The sequence below is a fragment of the Ptychodera flava genome, chromosome 13, assembly GCF_041260155.1.
Source record: "Ptychodera flava strain L36383 chromosome 13, AS_Pfla_20210202, whole genome shotgun sequence".
NCBI lineage: Eukaryota > Metazoa > Hemichordata > Enteropneusta > Ptychoderidae > Ptychodera > Ptychodera flava.
In genome coordinates, this window is record NC_091940.1 from 19,493,020 (window position 1) to 19,515,531 (window position 22,512).

Genomic DNA, 22,512 nt, shown 5'->3' on the forward strand with positions numbered 1-22,512 from the left:
ATGCTCCACTTTGAGAATTCAACTGACGAAATAATTTCTCCTGATGGTACTGGTATCTTCTATCTGATATTTATGATGATTTTGGCGCTCGTTGTCGTCTCAAGTAACACTCTAGTTGCTGTGGCTATTTTGGGTTTCCGAAAACTGAGACACAATTACGATTACCTGTTCGTGTTATCGCTGGTCGTCTCTGACACCTTACACGGACTTCTGAGTATACCACTTGAAGCTACCGTATCGATTCTCTGGCAACCGACCCCACTGATGTGCGCTCTGCTTCGAAGTGTTACTCTACTTTCACAAACTTCCAGTCTGGCAAACGTGATGTTGATTATGCTCAACATGTACATCAAGATTTTCCACCCTTTCCGATACCCGTCTCTTGTCACAAACAAGACACTAGCCGTCTCGCTGACTCTTGTTTGGAGTGGAGCGACGTCCACTGCGATCTACGCTGCCCAGAGATGGGGAACTCAGGCACAGGTTAGTAGAGCATATGTTTGCTCTGACGTCAAGCCATCTCCACAAGTCATGGCTTTTTGGACGGTAACAAGCTTCATAATTCCCAGTATTTTTATTCTTATCAGTAACATACGCATTGCCAACCTGGTCAGGAATCAGAATCGACGAATACAAGCGTTTGACAGCCAGAGCAGCTCCACAGGGAACCAGCCGCACTTTACCAAGGGAGAACTGAAAGCGCTGCGCATGGTTATAATAGTGGCTGCCACATTCTTTCTTCTTTGGACTCCAGTGCGGATCGTATTGGTAGTGACAACATTCTGCCAAAAGTGCAATGTGGTGGAACTTAATATGCTGATGAGACTTGTGACAGCATTAGCGTATTTGAACTCGGCCATTAACCCACTGATTTACAGCATGGACAAACCCCTCAAAACAGCTTGCCGACAGTTGCTTTGCAAGCGACAAACAGGAGTGCTGATCATACAAACATAGACCAAATTATAATCCACACTTTCTAGTTAATACGAGTAATGTTAGATTAATAAACATTCGGTATAGTAGCTTAGATGACAATCTTCGGTCTATCGAGACACGCCAAATGGCGGTTACCGTTTTTGTCGAGCACAGTCGGAACAATTTTGAGAGCGTTGCATTATATAAGGGATAAAAAAATCAAAATACTGTATTTACTTTCACTTGCTACTTATCGTCTCTTATATATCACGTGAAAATGGTAATTGTTACTTCTTCTCCGGCCAGAATTATTTGAAAAAAAACACTCAAGTGATATTTCCACGTCGTTTCCGTAAGCCTGGAAGAATGATTTTTACTTTAGACGGAAGTTTAAATCTTAACATATGCCGTGTTTCACTTCTTTCGATGTGAATTGTAATGTTTATAGTTCAGAAGCAGTTCGATCCCTTCCTTTGTGTAATTTATATGACATCAAATCGATTCCAGCAATCATTATCATTCAAGGCAAATAAATTACCAGGTCCAATAAACAGTAAAAACAAACACACAAAGAAACATAAGATCACTGACAAAATCGGTAGTACAAGTGAATAAGTGGTGGTACCAGGTGTCCGGAATGGGTAAGCGTACCCTGCTAGCATGCTACACCCGTCAAGATTGAACTAGTGTGACAAAGTTATTGTACGGTAATTCAGCTATCTGCTAAATTACTGTTCTGAGTCAAAGTCGGGAATACTGTCTTTCATCATCTGAGTGACAGATTTGCCATATTTAGATATAAGATCTCCATATCTACCATAGAACTTCTTAAAAGATCTAACCAACCTACTTTGTGAAAATCCTTGTCTCACCAGCTTTAAGACTAATAAGCTGTGTCTCTCTTGAAAATCTCCATATGAATCACAAGCTCTACAGTATCTCAGTAGTTGTGAAATGTACACACCATAAGCTGGACTCGACGGAATATTACTGGTCAAGTAGGGAAAGTTAATGATTTCAAAATTAAAATCATCCCTTTTATCATACAACTTGGTGTGTATTGCATTGTGTCTAATTTCAATAAATAGATCAAGATACGATGCTGAGTTCATGCTCTCCGTTGTTTCTTTAATTTCCAATTCATCTGGATATATGTGATGGAGGTAATTAGAAATTCCAGGATTGTTCAAACTGATGAGATCATCAATATATCTATAGGTATTATTAAAGGACTTTGCAACTCTTTTAGATCCTGAACTATGAAGAGTCTGCATGAACTCAGCTTCATATGAATACAAAAATAAATCAGCAAGAAGTGTAATTTATCTGCCATCGAAGTATATATTGCTTCCACACACGGAGAAAAGTTGCACTCTCGGTTTTCCCACAGAGTATTTGTCAAATGTAAATCAATTTTCAACTTGTCCACATCGGTATTTTGAAATGTGCTTGAAGCAATGGTCCACCAAGGTACTTTAATATCTCCGCTGACAGACTGATTGAAAAGTAGGCATGATGACGCAATTTTCGGTATCTGTGAGAAATACATGCAAATAATCTAACTTCAAACCTCGGATTACAATAATGTATCCCCATTTTTTATCTTCACCACATCACAGTCATCCTGATTGTGACAGTTTTAAAACTGTATAAGAATAGTTTTCTCGACTTCTTGTATTAGTACCAAAAATTACCGAAACGAACACTTTGTCCCTTCAAACGCTCTCCCCTTTCTCAGGCACAGCTAACTGTCATACGACAAACTCTCATTTTGTTACATGTAAATGTCAAAGTAAGATGTATACTATATTGTTTCTCGTCTTATTTGGTAGAACTAGAGCATCGATAAGCAGGATTAGGTCGACTGGTCAATTTCTTCAGCCTGGGGGGCCGGTGGATTCATGGGGGGGGGGGTCACCCTGTTTTTGACTTTGGTGATAGGGGGGTCACCATGTTTTTGAAATGCCCAATAGGAGGGGGGGGTCAGTGTGTTTTGAATTTTGACACAGGCTCATCATTGCCTAAAATGCTAGTGTCAGCCACAAATTTCATCATTCAGTTGTATTATTCGGCGCGCCCTTCGGGCGCGTAACTTTAATAATCAGTCATATTTTTCAGCACGCCCAACTTTAACACATCAAGCATACATATATCAGAGATATCTGTATGTTCAATAGTTTCAGCGTGCTCTTCAAGCTCATTACTTTAATATATCAGACATTTTTCAGCATGCCCTTCTGGTGCATGACTTTAATATACAAGGCATATACATCAGAGATATCAGGATGTTTCATATTTTTCGGCGCGCCCTTCGGGCGCCGTACTTTAATAAATCAGAGATATATGTCAGAGATATCTTGATGTTTGCTAAGTGAAAGTGTATACCGTTATGAAATCTGCATTTCATATGAAAAGGATGACAAATTCCTGATACTTTTCTGTTCTCTCTATGAGAATTCAGTATGAGAAAGCAACATGCACTATTATTTCACATTATATATTTTATACAGTGACTTATTTTAGAGATAGAAAAATGACAAGATATCTTTCCTTCTCATTGATGCAATTATTTTCCTGTGTGTTTCTGTACAAAGATGTTTTTTTATGAACAAAATAACAGTTACAAAAGGTAGTTTTTGTCATTATTAGCTGTGCTTTTATGGCTTCAATGTTACAAGAAAAGGTCCTCTCAGACACTGTACACATCAGATTTGGCTAACAAGCTCTCTATGGCTCCTCAGGAGATATAGGATGGTTGGCAAGTCTTAACACCCCTCAAAGTTTTTGATTCACTGCTTTTTCCTCTTTGATATTAATGATTGACATCCATTTCTGTACAACAGTTCAGGAGATCTACATCTGGTTAAAGAGCATAGAAAGTGTGAAATACATTCACAGTTCATTCAAAATACAGCTCATTCAAAATGTTCTGTATTCAAACTTTAAGATTGACACTTTGAAATTCCTATCTTACCACTGACATGTCAACATAGAATGACTATTTAAAATATAAATATATGTAAAACGTAAAATATAATATATATATATAATTTATGTCCACCTTTTGTTTTATCTATGTTGCGCGTGGGGGGTCACCCTGTTTTCGAAATTTGGAATAGGAGGGGGTCACCCTGTTTTCAAAATTTGGAATAGGGGGGGTCAGCCACTTTTTGACGTCGGCAAAAAATAATCCACCGCCCCCCCCCCAGGCCGAAGAAACTGCCAGTCCCTTAGGTCCACATTCTTGTTTTCATCGTCAGTCGTACTTGACTATTATAGAGTTCAATCGACACAACCATTGGACAACCCTCCCAATCGTTTCATTTTATTCTTATTCTAATATTAGATGGGCTACTCGAAACAGCCTTCCTAATCGTTAATTTTGCTCTTGATACGAACACATTGCAACGTAATACTTGTTAATCCATGGAGAGAAGGACGCTTACTTCAAAAGCCGACATCCGATGACACCTGCGTGTGTTGTGAGCTGATTTCAGTCTACAGTAAAGCTTGCTTTTCGGCCGACTGAACTCCGTATAATACTATATACTTAATCCACAGAGTACTTGAGTATTCTTGAAAAGCCACATAAGACAACGAGCGATTCTAAGAATCAGTAACCAGTCTCTGCGACCTAACAACTACTTACACATAATCCGATGTACCTCCACTCCTATGATATGAAAACAAGGACGAAAGGATATGAATATCTTTTGCCATTTAAAACACCTTCCTCATCCCTTCACCATGATTTCAGATGTTAAGATTAACTTAGATTAATCGACTTGACTAATAGTAACCTTCACTACATTTCTATAATTATCCACTTGAAATTGACAGCAGACGTAGCTTCCTTTGATTCACTAAGACTGTTTTATTATGCATTCCCACTCTTGAAGAAGCCGATATTGTCTTACATAGTGATGTATCGTTTTACTAGATGCTATGGCTGGAGGCTGACGTTGACCCAAGCTTCGCGTCGAAAGATCGTCTCATCCTGTTTTAACAATATTTCCTGTCCTTTAACATTTTCCCGACGTATCTGTATTTCAAGGAAGGGTGTCATCGGAGCTCTGCTCAAAGATTGCCAGAGACCCATGTAAACACTCAGCTAGGGTTCGTTGGCGATTGATGAAAGTTAAAACGTGTTTGTTAACGATGAATATCGTAAAATTTAAATGTTGCAGCTGTGTTGACTTGATGCATCTAGATATCATGCGTGAAATACATTGTTTGTGAACAAGAAAGTCGCACATGGGCAGTTCCGACGACACCCTCCCTTTAATTATAGCTATATGCTAAGTCATTCATTCACTACAATAGGTAGATTTGAAACTACTGAAGTTGTACACTTCAAGAACAGAACAGAACTGGAACAGAGATCGGAGAGCAGACTTTGAGTCTTCTCCGATTATGTTCAGTAATAAAGATCTAAAGTTGTGCTTACAACCGACAACTTCGGTGTCAGCTTCAGTTTCTGAAAGCATCACGATCACTGCAGACCGTTACCTAAACTCAGAGACAATAGAGGACGAGACGTGCTAGTATCGCTGCACTTCAATATTCTATCATTTACTACTAGCAGGAGAGTGACTTATAAAGGGTTTGTTTCCCCAATTCATTTTATTCCTATTCTGGTATGAGATGGGCTATTGGACGTGTGTGTAGATTGCTTTTCTTTATCGGACTTATTAAATATGAACATAATTTTTTAAGCTTCCATCGACACGTATCGACACCAGAATTTTTAAGCTGCCATAGACACATACCAAAATCGACAGCAGAATTTTTTTCTGTAACCCAGTGAGTATAGCTGTCTGCATCTACTAGTTAGTGAATTTTATTTCATGTATGGCGAGTATGTACATGTGTATGTGTGATTGCTTCATGAACTACTAGTATACAGTGTGTAAAGAGATCGTTGTCAGAATGATTGTAACAACTTAGCTCTGTTTTAAAGGTATATTGAAGGTTATATGGGTTGGGATTTAGCCGAGCGATTTTGACTGGGATGCCCTCGCTAGCTAAGTGACTGACTGTGTGCCGTTCGTTGTTGTTTGGACCCGATCGTGAACTTACCGAATCCATGAACTCTATTTGTGTAAAATTTTGGACAATGCAGCGAACATTACTTTTTTTGGGTATAAAAACGACCTTTTACCAAAAGTAGATGTCAGATAGGTTTCAAATTGCACTTGTAGATGCCACGCGGTGATTCGGATCCGATTGATGAAATGTTTGTGAAATTTAAATGCGTAAATTTCCTGAAACGAATTTCTTTTTTTTTTTGCCAAAATATCTCGGTCTTCAATTAAAACATGACTATAAGTTTCACAGTTCATGATTTGGTATAGCAAATTTCCTTATCTAATCAAACCGTTATATCTGACGCAATTTTTCTGTAACTATCTGTTATGACTAGCGATGTTGTCCGTGTCTGTCTGTCTGTCTGTCTGTATGTATGTCTGTCTGTGGGCTCGATATCTCAAAGACGGCCCATCAGATCAGAATAAAATCTGGGGCACAGATTTTGATTCAGAATAGCAAGAACTGGTTAGTTTTTGGTGGGTGTGGCTTGCATATTTCATGCTCATTTGAATAATGAATAAGTTTAGAAAAAAACAAACATACAATGAGAACGGCTGCACAGAATTAGATGAGATTTGCTAAAATGTTGATCACAGAAGTTTTATCCGCCGTGAAAGACATAGAGATCCAACATAAAGGTTTATTGCCAATTTGCATATCAGATGAGCTTTCCTACTGATAAGGGTAAATTGACTCAATTAAAATTGACGGAACTTGGTATGTATATTGAAGATACTATGATCAGCATTACTGAAAGTCATTAAGCATTTTTTCCTTCTTTAATGCCCAATTCCTTCCTTAATGCCCAATTTGCATATTTAATTAACTTTCCTAATTAGGGTCATATATCTTGATTGACTTGACCAAATTTGACGAAACTTGCTACGTACATGTAAAATACTATGATACAACATTATTGAAAGTCATCAAGCATTAATTTCTTCGGCCAATTTCTAAATTGCATGTTTAATGATTTTCCTAATTAGGGATAAGTATCTGAATTGACGCAATCAAAATTGACAGAACTTGGTATGTATATTGAAGATACTATGATTTAACATTACTGAAAGTCATTAAACATTTTAACGTCAGCCAATGTCTAATTTGCATATTTAATGAACTTTCCTAATTAGTGATATATATCTTGATTGACATGACCAGGCCTACGCGCCCCATAGACGTGCATATATACACATGTTGGTACGCAGCTAACAAGTAACTGTGCCCTCGCATGTTGACTCCTGATATTGTGAAACACTGATAAATAGTATCGTGATCTTTGTTCTTTTGCTTGTTTGTTTTTGATTATGGGAATCACCATGCCCGTAGTTTTTATCACTTTCAAGCACATGCACGTGTCAGATTGTTCGACAGTTGATAGGACAACTGTTCAGTGAGTGCGTGCGCCATCATCGTCTACTGCTGAACAAAAATGTTTTGAATTTCACCCGAGGACTTGATATGCGATTTTAAAGATTCCCACCTTATCATGATATCAATAATTAGTGGTTTCTGGTTTAATTTTTCATCGTGCGCGTGTTATCCGAAAATCTTGTAAAAATGGACAAATATCAATAACGCTCTGACATCATTCGACTGAGCTCTGGGTTAAACTTACTCTGAGTTGGTGTACGCGTCGAGGTGTACGATGCAAATGTGAAACATTATTCTAATTGATATGATACACCTGTTCCATAATTTATATTTCCCTATTACCTTTCTAGCGCTTAATATATTGATTTCAGCAAGAACAAATACTTTTATAAAACACTTGTGTATTTTGATTTGATACTGAGAGAAAGACAATGGCGAGGGCGCAAAGGCGAAGACACGTTTAATTTACACTATCAGAAGTGCCCTGCCGGACAACGGCTTAGAGTGGGAAAAATGTGTGATAATTACGTAAAACTACGCAATCCATTTGCTGTGTGCAATCTGAACTTGAGATTTGTGCAATATTGAATTCACCTGAGATATAAACATGTTAACGGTTAACGAGATAAAGGCGTAATCCAGTGTGGTCACATTCAACGAAACGTGAGAAACGCAAGATTTCGCCGTCTCAGACAAGCCCTAGCCATACGGATTCGTCGCTCTGCAGAGACCGCCACGCCGAGGAGTCGGAGCTTGAACTGTACAGGTATGTAAAGAACAAAAGGTGCACCATGCCACAGTTACAGCGACTTGACGACTGTAATCATTGGTGTTTTTTGAACAATAGTAGGTTTAGGCCTACTCATGTGATCTGGGGATAAATTTTGTCGATAAATTTCAAACTGATGTCAACTTTCTCGCAAAAACATGAACAATGAACATTTTTAAGTGGATTTGGCTCTTCGCGTAGCTTCACTTCAAGATGAGAATTGCTATAAAACGCATTTCCGAGATTATCATGTCTCGATCATAAGATGTTGCGTATAGCTCAGTCAATAGTTCTATTGTTAATATTGTAACTGTTGCCTCGCTTAATTTTGATACCAACTTCATGAAATGTTTGCGTCCACAGGAAGACCTCTGGTGAAATAATTGTTTTTAAGTTTACCTGTTAAATTCACTGGTTCGTTATTTTAAGAGTAATAAAATTTTTTTACATACATTTTACGAAATTTATAAACAAAGATTTGCAGGCAGGAAAGCAAATCAAATTCACGCTAGTTTTTTCATGAAAATCTCCAAAAAATACCTACGCCGGCAGGGATGCGAAACAAAGAATTCAATTACTTCAGCCAAACTAACACAGTGACCGCCATATTTTATAAGGGGTTCTGATAAACCTATGAACAAAAAAAAATGCAATGAAGTTACATAACTTTACTGATTGTATATTCTTCAGTGCCAATACATTACAGAGGTGCGTTTTTGATCACATGTAAAATAATCGACGTGAAATAAAATCAACGAAAAATTGACATGTTGATCTGATCTTTTCTTCTTCATGGGTTTAAAAATTTGCTTATGGAAAGTCTCATCCTGTCAAATTCATAAATGATAAAATTGCATCGTCATCGTTGCAGTCAATGAGTCGTCGACTTTGCAATGCATCTTCAACAGCTTCGCAGATTAGATGCACGTCTTGTAAAACTGGCGGCGTTAGCCCTATAGGGAAATCTGATATGCAACGATCGATCACGAACGCCCACTTTTCATAAGACTGTAACACCCGTCGATTTCATGTAGCTTCACCCTGAGGTCCCGTGGTTGTGCAACGATTGCAGAAGAGACCATGGCGCGCGGCGTCAACATATTTTGCACATGACCAGTGCTTCTAGTCCTATTCACTCTGATAGTGGCATGGTAAACGTAGAGGGCGTTCACGACTAGCAATGACCAAACCTTGATTTTAAAACATATACATGTAATATGATGTCAGTTTCAACTCATTTCAACTCCACCAATCTGATTAATCAAAGCGGGTGACGCAGCAGAGATGAATACGCTTTCACGCTCAAGAATATTTGGCATTATTTAGGGGCGAAATCTCTGTCGTCCACGTTCATTCATACCGGAGGTTTTTCTTTGTAACTAAAATCAGTATTATTGCTGTGTTTTATCTTGCAGGAACAAAATGGCGAAGCACAAAGTTTGGTTAATGTTAATTATTATCCTGTTTGTTTTGGTGTACTTAGCAACGCTGGTAATCAACGCCTTAGCCAACATTCCTGATTTGAGTAAGTATTTTAGATAGCTTGGGTGAGATATGAAAGATCAGTTGCAATGTTGACAAAATTAAAACAAAATAATAACTAAGAACTCGAAGGGCGGTTCCCGTCAGAAATTTTTTCAAGACAACCCTTCCACAGCTACCGATTAATAGCCGCCGCTCATGCATGACATTCTCGTGCAACAGGTGAGCGTCTGACAACTGCGCCGTTGGTGGCGCACTCGAATCGTGAAGGTTTCGGTGGAGTCGCACGTGACGGTGGACATGTCATTGTCAACTATCCAAATTTTATTCATAATAAAAAAAAAACGAATCAGATGATTTTATGGCTTAACTTTTCAAGCCAGATGAGATCCGAAGGAAAAATATACGCCTTGAACTCATTTATACAAATATATTACAGTATTTTTCTCTTTTCACACTCTCTGTTTCGTTCAGTTCTCTGTTTCTGTTTAGAGATTCGTTCAGTCAATCATGTCTTCTTACATTTTCGTTTGCTGCACTTATTAACAGTTATGAAGGCATGATGCTTCGTGTTAGTGGTAGACATATTTGCTGTCATGTCAGAGTTTTATTTCGCGAATAAATTATAACTTTTCACAGGGCAAGAGTAGCTAGAATCGTAGACACTCAATGAGTGTCCATGATAGAATATATGACAGGTGCAACAAGGTCAGCATGCAGAACCCAGACATATGACCGTGATATTTACTGTCTGACTGCTTCTAGTCATGAACTCTTGTAACGACCCTTCTGATATGAACTTTGTCCACACATGAACCAATTCTGCACTGGGTATATTTCAATTGACGCATGAAGTCAATATAAGAGTTTCCATAGAATAGACTTCAAAATATCCGCGGGATCAATTTTCGCCAGACGTCGACAATTTTCTGTTCAAGCGGTGGTTAATACTCTTCGACATTTCCACAAGTTCACCATGATATTGTTTCAGAGTTTAGATCATATGATCCCACTATAAATAAGGGATGCCACAGGTCAGAGTCCAAGATCATTGATGGACGTGTTACTCAGTTTATACCAAGATGCACAATACTCAACGTCTTACCATATCTCAGTATAAATTAGATACCATGACAATATGATGTTAAATTCTATCATTGACCTGGAGCTAGAGTTCCGCTCCGGGGTCTATCATTTTATTTAATAATTCAAAATTAAGCTTCAGATTCATCAAACCTGCAAGAACCAAATCTTAAGTAGTTTTTCAGTAGTGCCAGTCCGTTTCCATGGTTACTTCCATTGCCACAGATCGTTGGGTCATTCGCCTCTTCGTTGTTTCATTTTATCAAGGTCATCGAAAGTTGAAATTTCATGAAAGTAAACAGCTGAAACGTGAAGTCATGCTTCTGTTTAGGTGGCATTCAAAGGTTATATAAATTGCGACAACAAGCGTTTTGACATATCCATATTCAATCCCTACATAGCTTTGATCAAACTCAAACTTTGGTAGGGAGAGGGAATGCTGTCCGCGACTAATTTCCCGCTAATATCAGCAAAATGCCCCCCCCCCCCTCCCCAGTTCCCCATCTCGCCACTCTCTGGCTAAAGCCGTCCCTATTCACCACCTCCCCACTCCCCCCTCTCCGCTACAAAAGCTCCTCACTATGTCGACTTGAAATATGATGCGATTTTCCAGATATCCACACTCTAATGAATTAATGACACAGTATCAGCTGTTGCCCGCTCAAAACAAATCCTCTAAAACAATCATGTTGCCTGCCAATCTACTTATTAATAACCGAGAAATTTCTCTACCTACAACAAGCATGGTTTTGCGAACAGCTTTGCTGCCACTATTAAATCTACCATTTCAGCACAGATACGCCAATGATATTGTAGAGTTGCATTCAGAAACAGCTTGCAAAATATGATAAGATATGTAACCATTACAAATATATCTTTTGGTAATATCACAGTCACTCGTGAGCTATTCAGCTCTGGGACTATTCGCCCCATAGACGAGTGTACATAAGCGAGAAAAAACCCTACACTTGTCTATGGGGCGAATAGTCTCAGAGCTGAATAGCTCACGAGTGACTGTGGTAATATAGATGCAATGACGTCTATATTGGAGCATTATTGTTCAGCAGCTGTTGCGCATGTGAGTTTTGAACTCTACGTTTCAAGATCTCACTCCCCACACACACGCTCTTTCATTTCTATGTACCACTTCCTTTCATTCTTTCTCATTTCTCTAGATTTGAAAATATTCCGCAACTCAACCGGCGACATCTCGGACAAGTACATCTTGAACATAACTCCAGCCAACTGGACTTTCACCATATGGGGTATTATCTACTGCTGGATGACGCTGGTAGTCATCTACTGCCTGACAACAATCTGCAGGAAGAACAGCACAGACTACGTTTACGTGCGACCCCGGGTCCTGACGCCGATGTTCTACATCTGGTTCATGCTTAATCTCGGTCTGAACACCGCTTGGCTGGTCCTCTGGGACCGCGAACTCATGACGTACTCGTTCATCGTCTTGGTGGCCGTCTCCCTGACCAACTACTTCGCCCTCATCATCGCACACAAGAATCTGTGGAACCACTTGTCCGAAATGACTGCCAAGCAGCCGTTCGACGTCTGGAGCCTTCGCCTCCTCGTTCACAACGGTGTGAGCGTGTACGCAACTTGGTGCACGGTGGCCACGCTCCTGAACACGGGGATCCTGCTCGTCTATTGGGCTGACCTGGACCAAGAGTTGGCCGGCACCATCTGCCTATCCATTCTTTCCTTAGAAGTGGTGATCTGGTTCACTTTGGAGACGTTCGTCCTAGACCGATGGACCCGCTACACCTTGACGATTTGGCCAACAATTATCTGGGCGCTTTCCGGCATTCTCGACTTGAACTGGAATCTGGACAACACGACGTGTATTTTCAGTCTCGTTCTGGTCATAGTTGCGTCATGCATTTTTGTATTCCGATTTATACTTTTCATCTGGAGAGTCTGTAATCAACCCTTATTGTCCGCCAAAACGTCCCCAGAATTGCTTGGCATGGAGGCCTACAAATCCGAAAGTAAACAGAACATAGTTGCCTAGCCAAAAGTACAGCATTTTGTCATAAAATGGAAATTCAAATTTTATTTATGTACGTAAGACGAACCACAGATGATAAAAGATAACACCCATAATATAAATGAATAAGATTTTACAGAACAGTATCAACATTTTATACAACTGTTACATTAAAATACGATGGCAGAGATGCATTCTGAAATACCGATTAACCTGGAATGTTCATTAATGACCGATTCTCGGATTCAAAGAATTCCAAAGTAACCGTTTCCTTGTCTTTTTGTACCATGTGGTGGAAACCTTTCTTTGTTAAAAATGGGGAATTTAATTTTTCCAATAGAGTTAATACAAACATAAACAGTAGTTTCTCTACTGTCTATGATACAAACAATAATGGTCATTTTGATTTCAAATATCGGCATGTTTGAGGTGAATTTCTACTCTGATCCAAAAACGTTATGGTGAATTCTTATTTTAGAACCTCATTATGGAAGTTTTAGAAAACTATGAGTTTTCCTTCAGCAAACTATGAGCAAAAGTTTAGAGATTTCAATTTTTGGTGTACTTACTACTTTTCGCAAGAATCTTGAAAGTTTTTTCGCTTAGACTTGGAAATCATTATATAGTCCATTCATCCCCGTCCAACACCAGAAACGTTGGTCACTTGTCGATTTGATTACTCAATTAATTAATAATTTTACAAAGACGATCAGCAGTATACCATTGAAGCAAAACTTAGTGTGTATATAGAATAGAATGGGTAATATACATGTTTCAAATGATTCTTGTTCCACTATCAATAGTGTAGATATCTTGTACGTGTCCTTCCTAATCTTAAAGTAACCTTGAGTTTCCTTAGTAAGGTTGTCTGGGCAGACAGGCAAGGCGACCTCTGATACCGACATCTACGTCACGAAGTAGAGCAGTGAGCTACAGGAGAGAGACCGGAGGACCAAATTACAGTCCCAGAAAGTGCAGCTTGGTGTCACTAAGTACAGTGCCATATGCAGTATACCAGTGTTATATTTCAGACAGGAAATATCTGCTTAAGTTCGATGGAACTTGATAAATTGTTACTCTGACATCTTCAGTATTTAGTTTGAAGTCCTATTTCGGCAAGACTTGAAAGATTGATTGATGCGACCATGCCGTGAACAAGAGTGATACCCGCTTCCGATGTATAAATTACTGATTCTTGAATTGGACAAATAGTAGAATTTCTAACTTCTTTGACAAGACAGAGAACACTTGTGAATTACCCTCTCCATTAGAAACCCTTTCTGGTTTCAAATTCTGTTTCCTATATATGAACAAACCGAAGATTTGTCAGCGAACAAACTCACACAGCCGGAAAGACGTGAACCAGTGACATACAACTTGCCTTTTTTCCCATACACAATCAATGAAAATAAAAGCAAAAGTTTTGTACTTATTAATGTTAATGTCGTATCCATGATATATTTACTCCATTGCTATGGTGTTTTCTTGTCTAAGGTACACCACCAAACCTGCATATGGCTATATGGATGGATGTAAGTGGAGAAGAGAGAGAGAGAGAGAGAGAGAGGGAGAGAGAGAGAGAGAGAGAGAGAGAGAGAGATGTTTACATATATTTGATATATATATATATATATATATATATATATATATATATATATATATATATATATATATATATATATATATATATATATATATATATATATATATATATATATATATATATATATATATGAAAGTTGACTGACTGTAGTGAATCCCACCAGTAACGACCAGTGTTTGTTAAAGCAATGCGGTAACAGCGGACGTCTAAAGCAATGAAATATTCATTATCGCAAGGCAAGGCAAGCGAAAAACGCTTTTTTTCTCAAACTGCATTGTCCAATTATTCAAACATGCATTTCGATTTTGATTTAAAATGCGGTATGTCATGTTTGCGGAAGGGTGATTTATCACTTCAATAATCACAACCTTTTGAGTTCACTGTTGGCATCATCCTATAGGCCTGGGAGTGATCGGTTCACAGGTTCTGAAAAAAGTTAACTACCTATGAATACGATTGGAACTAATTTCGGATAATCGGATCTTCATATTGTTCAAATTTCTCAAAAGTGTTCCCTATAGCTGAATGTTGCAGTATTACTCATAAAAAACAAGTGTGTAACTGAAAAAGACAAGTAGATGAGGTTACATTTGCAGATTAAATCGACATTACTTCACCATCAAATTATCAAAATTAGTTCCAATAGTTTTCTATGTCCACCAAGCCAAAGCTGTCCAACTAACGAGGCCCTAAGATAATGATGAAACTGTCTTGTGACGCTTTCCGTATACGGACCCTAGATTTCCATGGGCTGTTGACTCAATCAAAATCTGTGAATCATTTTTTGGGGTTTAGACAGTGTACAGTGTTGCAGTGGACATATGAAATATACAAGGTGTAGAAACTGAGAATATGAAGTCGACAATTCTACACGCTTAGCAGGTTCACTCTTGTGCTTGTTTGCCCTTTATTAAGTTCAGGGGAGGTCGAATCTGCCACTCCCACATAAGGGTAAATGATTACGCCCTCAGCAATCACAAACGTCACAGACTTCAAGGTTAACGTTGACTTCAGAGGTAATCCCTTGCTTCTTTATATGTATACACGAGACAATATTCATGTAGGAAATTCCTTGAACTCAGCAAGGGGTACTTTTTAAAATATTCTTTTCAATTTTGAAAATCATCTTTTTATACATGTACTCGGCGCATTTACCGCAGTGCGATATTTTGGCCGTTCAAAATTATTCATGTGCAGGACTTAATCTCTCTGAACTTGACAACGTCAAGCGAATGCGACGAGGAAATTTGGAGCGAAAAATCACATAAAATGAAATGACAAAGTTTTTTTAATATTTAAGATGGAATTGGATCAGAATTCTATCACTAAGGACGTGATGCCAGACTTTTAAGTGCAAATATCATGGCCAATATGCTATCGCTTGATAGCCTCTCGAACTGCAAGGTCAATACAAACCAGAAACGTGGACAACTTCATGACGGCTTTGGACAATCATAGACAATGTCAACATACAAATAAATTCGCGTCCTCATAAACAATAGCGTGACGTCACTAACATGACGGCTTCAGCTCCCGATTCTTCCACAGGTAGGTCAAAAACCGGGAGTGACTCCGAATAATGTCCCTGCTAATAGTTTAGCATATCAGACAGCGTCCAACGAGTACAATGCCAGAGCTGTTTGTACAGAGAAAACTAATTGGGTTTTGAATGGGCAGTAGCTGTTAAACTTTTGATGAAATTTTCATATTTTTTTGTTTTTGATGTCAACTACAGTTTCTTGTTCTACTCCCCGAAGCATATTGAGATGCTTAGAACACAGTCTTTAGCTGGTCAACTCAGTCTGTATATGTGATGATTGCATCGCTATCGTTCACAAGTTAATTCTGGTCATGACTAGAATTTAAATGTAAGTGCATGTTACACATGTAGAATCTGAGTTGACAAGTTAAACATTACGTGTTTCAACGAATTTGTGGGGGGAACTTACCATGACATACAAAACATAAACGGTCAAAATTTACAGCCACCACCCCTTTAAAACAGCCGTCCCGCGGATCAACCGCATGGGGGACACTACATGTGTCGAAGTCAACTTTCAGGAAATACCTTCTGACAACGAAACATAGATAAAATTGTGTTCATAATTCGTGTAAAATGCCGAATTAACCTCGCTATTCGTACTCTGGGGTTACAGCTTGTGAGAGCCTGTGTTCGCTTATTAAAACAAATTTGGTCGGTAAACGAATTGTACAGTTGGCATTTTCCGGTTCTGTCCGGTCAGTCAAAGGGGGTGAGAGTATGTTCCTTCAATCACTCTTTGATTACATTCAACGACCTGATTAAACAAAAAATAAACAACTATGCCCAAACATGATTTAATGCCCTCTCGGTGATTTGACAAGCAGAAAAAATGAAAATATCAAGACGATTTGAGAGTGACTGCCTCAAAATAATCGTCCACAGATCTCTAGCGACATCTTACGAGGGTGTTTTACTCTGTTTTCCGATTGTGTACACGAATCGCACGAAAGCAAATTATGCCCACACCTTGATTGTCATTATGTCCATAAAAGGCAATTCCGTCCATTTACAACAACCTGAACTTGAACCTCGCTAGGACGTTTGGTATTTGTGTGAGATTGGACCGGATGCACAGATAAATCAATGTGTAATTTAAAAGTTCATTTTAATATTTCATTTCCCATCAGGAGTTTCGAAGGCCTACTTCTCCGATTCGCACAATAATGTGTTCCACTCGAATTCACCTACAGAAATTATTCATGCTAAACATATACCTTTACCACAACTAACGAGGTATATTCATGTACCACTGTTTTGAACATTCCGCCTCCTTTCGCCTTGTGTAGAACATTGACTACGGACATGTTGATAAAATAGAAACTTTTGACCCCTCTTTATGACACCAGCACAATTTTGCCACCAAATAAGCACTTTTGACCTATCATTTTGTGGAAAAAATCAACATGGAAAAAATCAACTTTTTACGTTAGCATTTGGCTAAAATATGGACTTTTGATTCCCACCATTTCACATAAAAGTGTAGGGTTGTGGTTTATGGTTTGGACTGTGCGGGGTACACATGTACCCAATGGGGACTGAGCGCCCCCACCCCACCCAAAATTAAATTTACGATTTCACTCAACATGATTCAAAATGAGTTCATACAAGCAGCAGAGCTGAAAAGAAAAGTACAAAATTTCGAGTCGATAAGGAGACACACTCTATCTTAACACAGTTAATTTTTAAGGACCCTTGCTGATTCGTAGCGTTAGATGGAGTTGGTACTGGAGTCGGGATGCAATGAGTTGTCTGATTCAACTGTAGAAGAACTACAGAAGCCTTTGTTGTTCATCTATGGAAATTTCAATCAAAACTTTTACAAAGCATTTGGAAATATGATTTATTATACTTTGTTTTATTTCAGGAAAAAAATTGTGTCTGGATTTGCAAGATTAGCCACTCTTGAAAGGATAAACGATACGGCCCAATTACGCTAACATAGTAACAACATCCATGACCTGCATATCAATCAAAGAAGAACGATATTCGAATCCTCCCTTGAAATTAAAAACCGTCGTGTCGCCACTTTTCAAAAAATTTCGTGACTAAACCAGTCGTATCGAGTATATGGTGTGCATAACTTTTACGCAATTATTATTACAAAGGATGGGTTATCGAAAACCACGAACAAGGTAAATAGGGTCGTTATCAGTGCGATCAAGACAACATCAAGCGATGTCACTCGATCGTTCCAGATTGAGTAGATGCTCCATCACAGCGTCAGTGATCTCGTACTTCCGTTGCTATCCTGTACGCCATCAACCTTGTTGTGTCTGGATTCGCGGGGTTGGCTACCCTTGAAGAGAGATTTACAAAATCACAAGTCAAACATAAATGCAAACAAATTGGCTACCCAAACCATTTAAAAACGCAGGTACTAACTGGTCTCACGACAGTACACTCTGGCTTCCAGTTCACAGCACATCCATCGCGAGCTCCTAAAATCGTCGACAGGCCAGTGGGCGTAGGCAGATCAGGGAAGCGAGCAAGACAAACCTTTACAAGGTAAGCCAATGGACGTAGAAACTGCCGGTACTGCAAATCCATTGAACGTAAAATTTCACCGGTGAGAGAGATTCTCGTCGACAGCATGACACAACTTGTGTACATTTTGGTTTAGACCAGCTTATGGCTTGAAAGATTTGAAAGTGTTCTATCTGCACTCTCCTTGTTTCATATTTTTGATCAGAATAAGGCTTTATTTTTAAACAAAAATATGAGAAGAACCGGATTTCTGTGTGCGGGCTTCAAAACGACGTGACTGTGTTTCTTGGCGATGTGCCCAACTGAAAATATCGCTTTGATACCTCTAAGTTTTTCCGGCAAGACATCTGGAAATCGTCCATCGCTTTAGGATTTTTAGACTAAAACTTGTGGGGTTAAAACGTTGGGCGTCACATGATGGACTATTGCTACTTTACGAACGTTTGACGGACAAAATGGTCGTTCGAATTTGTCGTTGTGCAAGATTATAGATTTATTCGTAAAAACCATGGCGTGCGACTTAGTACTTCGTTCTACTTGTTAACTCATGTAAGAATACCGCCATTTCACCCATAGTAAGCCTAAATTTATAGATTTGCGTTTGCTGCAAGAAAAAAATGGCCACTATAAACCCGTACTTGCAATGCACATAGCTACAGATACCATAACTGGCAGAATGATGCAATTATGAACACGTTTCTGTGAATATGAAAGATTCATATAGGATGTCTATAAAACAACGTTTACAGAATTAATTAATAATTGGGGATCTGAACAAATAACGTCAAAAAGATATGTAAACCAAAGATACAACTACAAAACGGAGTAAAGCGAAGTTTTAGTGGGAACGAGAAGTCGCACCGACCGTATACGAGAATCTCAAAGATTAATTCCAATCTTTCGACAACTTTTCATTGTTTGTCGTGTATTTGTTGCCCAATACACTTGGTTTACGTAAATTTGGTACTTTGGTTTATACAACTCGCTTTTGAGGCATAAATAAGACTTAGTAGCTTTCACGCCTCTGAACTTATATTGTGGTTGGTTCACCTCAGTTCAGTGAATTGTGTTTTTAGGGTGCGGGGAACCCAACCATAACCTTGACATGTCTAGTTTTCTGAGGTCCAAGTCTGTTGACATTTGATAAAAAAGTTTGATATTGACAAAATTTAGTACATCTAAATGAGGTCTTTCTCTCTACTACTTCAAATTCAGCCGAATAGCGTTCACCAGGCTGAGATCAATTTATAAAGATTATAGACTAAAATGTCTCACTTTGAAATTTTCTTGTCTTGTACGAAGTATCATAACACGTAAAATGTAAAATAGTTGAATGAAGAAAATGTTTACAATTTAAGTTTAGGACTATAGAAGGGGGCTATTATCATATCTACAGGCAATTTATTTGATTGTTAACCCACGCTGGCACAATGTTTGTCGGGTAAGGTACAATTTAAGTTTAGGACTATAGAAGGGGGCTATTATCATATCTACAGGCAATTTATTTGATTGTTAACCCACGCTGGCACAATGTTTGTCGGGTAAGGTACGAATTTCTTTATATCTGTGGTTGTTAATCAGCCACTTGATAAACTCCAATAAGCGCTATATATATAGGCCGATATGCAAAACAATTTGCAATGAAGGGCTGTTGCTATGAAGTTTGTCGGTGGATTTTTTATCCAGTCAGTATGGTCACTCCAAAATAATTTTTGTGTGGACGCTAATCTAAAACATTCGTATTTCAGACGTAATGGCGTCACTGAGAAGACTGACGATTGTTGTCTGTATTACACTGGCAATTTTGATGAATATGGTGATCAGCGCTCCGATAATTATACCTGAGCCAGGTAAGTACATATTGGTGGTCCCGACTGTAGTCATCTTCACAAAAGTGAAATGATCGTGACAAATAAAGACATTTCTCTTCATCCTGCCCAGAACAACAGTTTGAATGTGATTACAGGTAAATCAACATCTTAAAATGATGAGTTGTCTTGCTTACACTTATCACTCAATATTCAAACTATTTGATTTTTCTTTGTTCTTTTTTTCGGACAGATATCACCGACACGTGCATGAGCAACAACAACACGAGTTGTACTGCTTCCGATCCATCAACGATCAACTTACTCGTCACACCGGCAGACTGGACCTTTGTGCTGGTCTTCTCTTGTTTCGGCGGCGCCATTTCGAACTCACTTATTTAGCTTCATCGCTATCGACGGGGCGAATGTTCAACAACGCTTTGAATGCTACCACTGCCGACGAGGAATTGCCACGAACTTGAACCATATCGTTATATACCTGTCTAACAATCGTCTACCGCGGCCAGGCCGCTCTCCTTGATGTCGTTATGAGTGTCCAAGCGCATGCGTGATAAGTTATATGTATGAGAAGTATGAACAAGTGGTTTTTAACAACTTCATATACTTGTAACGAAGATAAGAAAATTAGAAGTTGAATTTCCAGCTTTGAAATCGAGTCTTAATCGTTACTTGGGGCAAAATATGTGTATATAAAAAAGAACTTTTGGTAATTGAATAGTCTATTTTCAAAAATGTAATAAAGTTTCGCTACTTTTTGATACCTCGAAAATGTCTATGGCGCTGTTCATTTTGACGTCTTCACTATGCTAGAAACTTGCATCGGTATAGGGCCGATTCTTAAAGAAACGAGAGGGCCAGCTTCAGGAGAGAAAGCAAGAGTAGCACAGAAGTACGGGAGTAATGTTGGGTTAAAGGTATACAGACAACGCATGATGCGAAAAGTGAGGTCAACTTCAGCACGACATCACGTAATTCGAGATTGGGATTCAACTCTGGTCGATTTGTGTAAAGTCTTTACATTTCGGTGTGTATGTAGCCCTGCATAAAGTTGTTAACAAATTCACAAAATACCCTGTGCATTAGAATCATTCTGTAGAGTTCTACGGGCAAGGTTGTCTGGTGGCGGGCTGATCTGGGCAGGAAGAGCTAAGTGCGCTCGCACTAGAAGTTTGATGTCTGAGGACAGATTGAATAACCTCAGGTCGTTACCCCGTGTTTTATCAACTCCATCAACGAATACATTGACATGTGATTTTCACAATGCCACCTTCATCGGATGTTTGGTATAGGTATTAAACTTGTCCAACTGCCTAATTCAATCAACGAATATATATACACTTGATTTTCACAGTGACACCAAAAGCTTCATCTGTCTGGTATAGGTATTTAACTTGGTAACTGACTGAAAAAAACCAAACAGAAGAAGCAAACACAACTCTTCTGTGAATTTCAGAAGCAATTAATGGCATCTTTGATACGTCGTCTAAGTAACCGAAATGCTAAGATGAAAGGAATCCGTGCTGGCATTTCTTCCATCGAGGAACCAACTTGCAGAAAAATGAACCAAATGATTACATGTTCTGTCTCTTGATGAAGGACCCTTTCGTATGTTCCAGCGAAGGTTAACTTCGACGTGACACAGGAGGGAATTGCGTTCTACTCAATCACAAAGCATATGTGCTACCCTACCACCCATACGATAACACAGGGGCCGAATCATTTCAGATTGTTTCTCTGTCTCCGTAAACTGACATTGGAGTGTCTGGTATGTTAATATAATTTGTAGCTTTATGGATGGGACGTTCATTTATTGAAGACTCGGTGCGCTCAGATTCCTTCTTCAGAGTTTTACGCCTAAGGAGGTCTGGGGAATGACTGAGTGATCTGGGCAGGAGCGCTAGAAGCCCTCGCACTAGCAGTGTGACACCTGAGGATAGATTCAAACGTACCTCAGGGCGTTACCCTTGCGTTTTATCAACTCCATCAACGAATACGTAGACACGTGATTTCACAATGACACCTTCATCGTACTGTCTGGCTCAGGTACCTGGTCAACTACCTGTTGCTGCAAGCAAACACAAAACACGACAACTAAATTTTGCTATTGCGAATTTTACGGGAAATAATTGGCCCCTATATCGTCGTTAATTGCTGGCTACGATGCGGAGATTAAAGGAATTCGTTGTGGTATTTCTTCAATCGAGCTGACACACAAAATCACTACTAGATAACTTGTGTCTCTTCTTGAAGGATTTTCTCAAGCGTTCTAGAGAACATTGACGTCGACATAACACATAAGGGAGTCACATGTCAGCTTATCACAAACATGTACTACCA

The 22,512-nt window shown here is 38.9% G+C and overlaps 2 protein-coding genes and 1 long non-coding RNA gene across 3 annotated transcripts; all 3 read left to right on the forward strand.

Moving 5' to 3' along the window:
* LOC139147042 (beta-2 adrenergic receptor-like) lies at positions 1-957 on the forward strand. Its single transcript, XM_070717893.1, has one exon. It carries the CDS (start codon positions 1-3, stop codon positions 955-957), a length of 957 nt encoding a protein of 318 aa, XP_070573994.1.
* A 7,035-nt stretch (positions 958-7,992) lies between these two features.
* Positions 7,993-14,158, forward strand: LOC139147730 (uncharacterized). The gene is made up of 3 exons (XM_070718898.1): positions 7,993-8,146; positions 9,565-9,674; positions 11,890-14,158. Exons 2-3 carry the CDS (start codon positions 9,572-9,574, stop codon positions 12,738-12,740), a joined length of 954 nt encoding a protein of 317 aa, XP_070574999.1. The 5' UTR covers positions 7,993-8,146; positions 9,565-9,571; the 3' UTR covers positions 12,741-14,158.
* Positions 14,159-20,103: 5,945 nt separating this feature from the next.
* Positions 20,104-20,944, forward strand: LOC139148704 (uncharacterized). The gene is made up of 2 exons (XR_011555976.1): positions 20,104-20,196; positions 20,408-20,944. It is a non-coding gene; the product is annotated as an uncharacterized lncRNA (long non-coding RNA).
* The last annotated feature ends 1,568 nt before the right edge of the window (positions 20,945-22,512 follow it).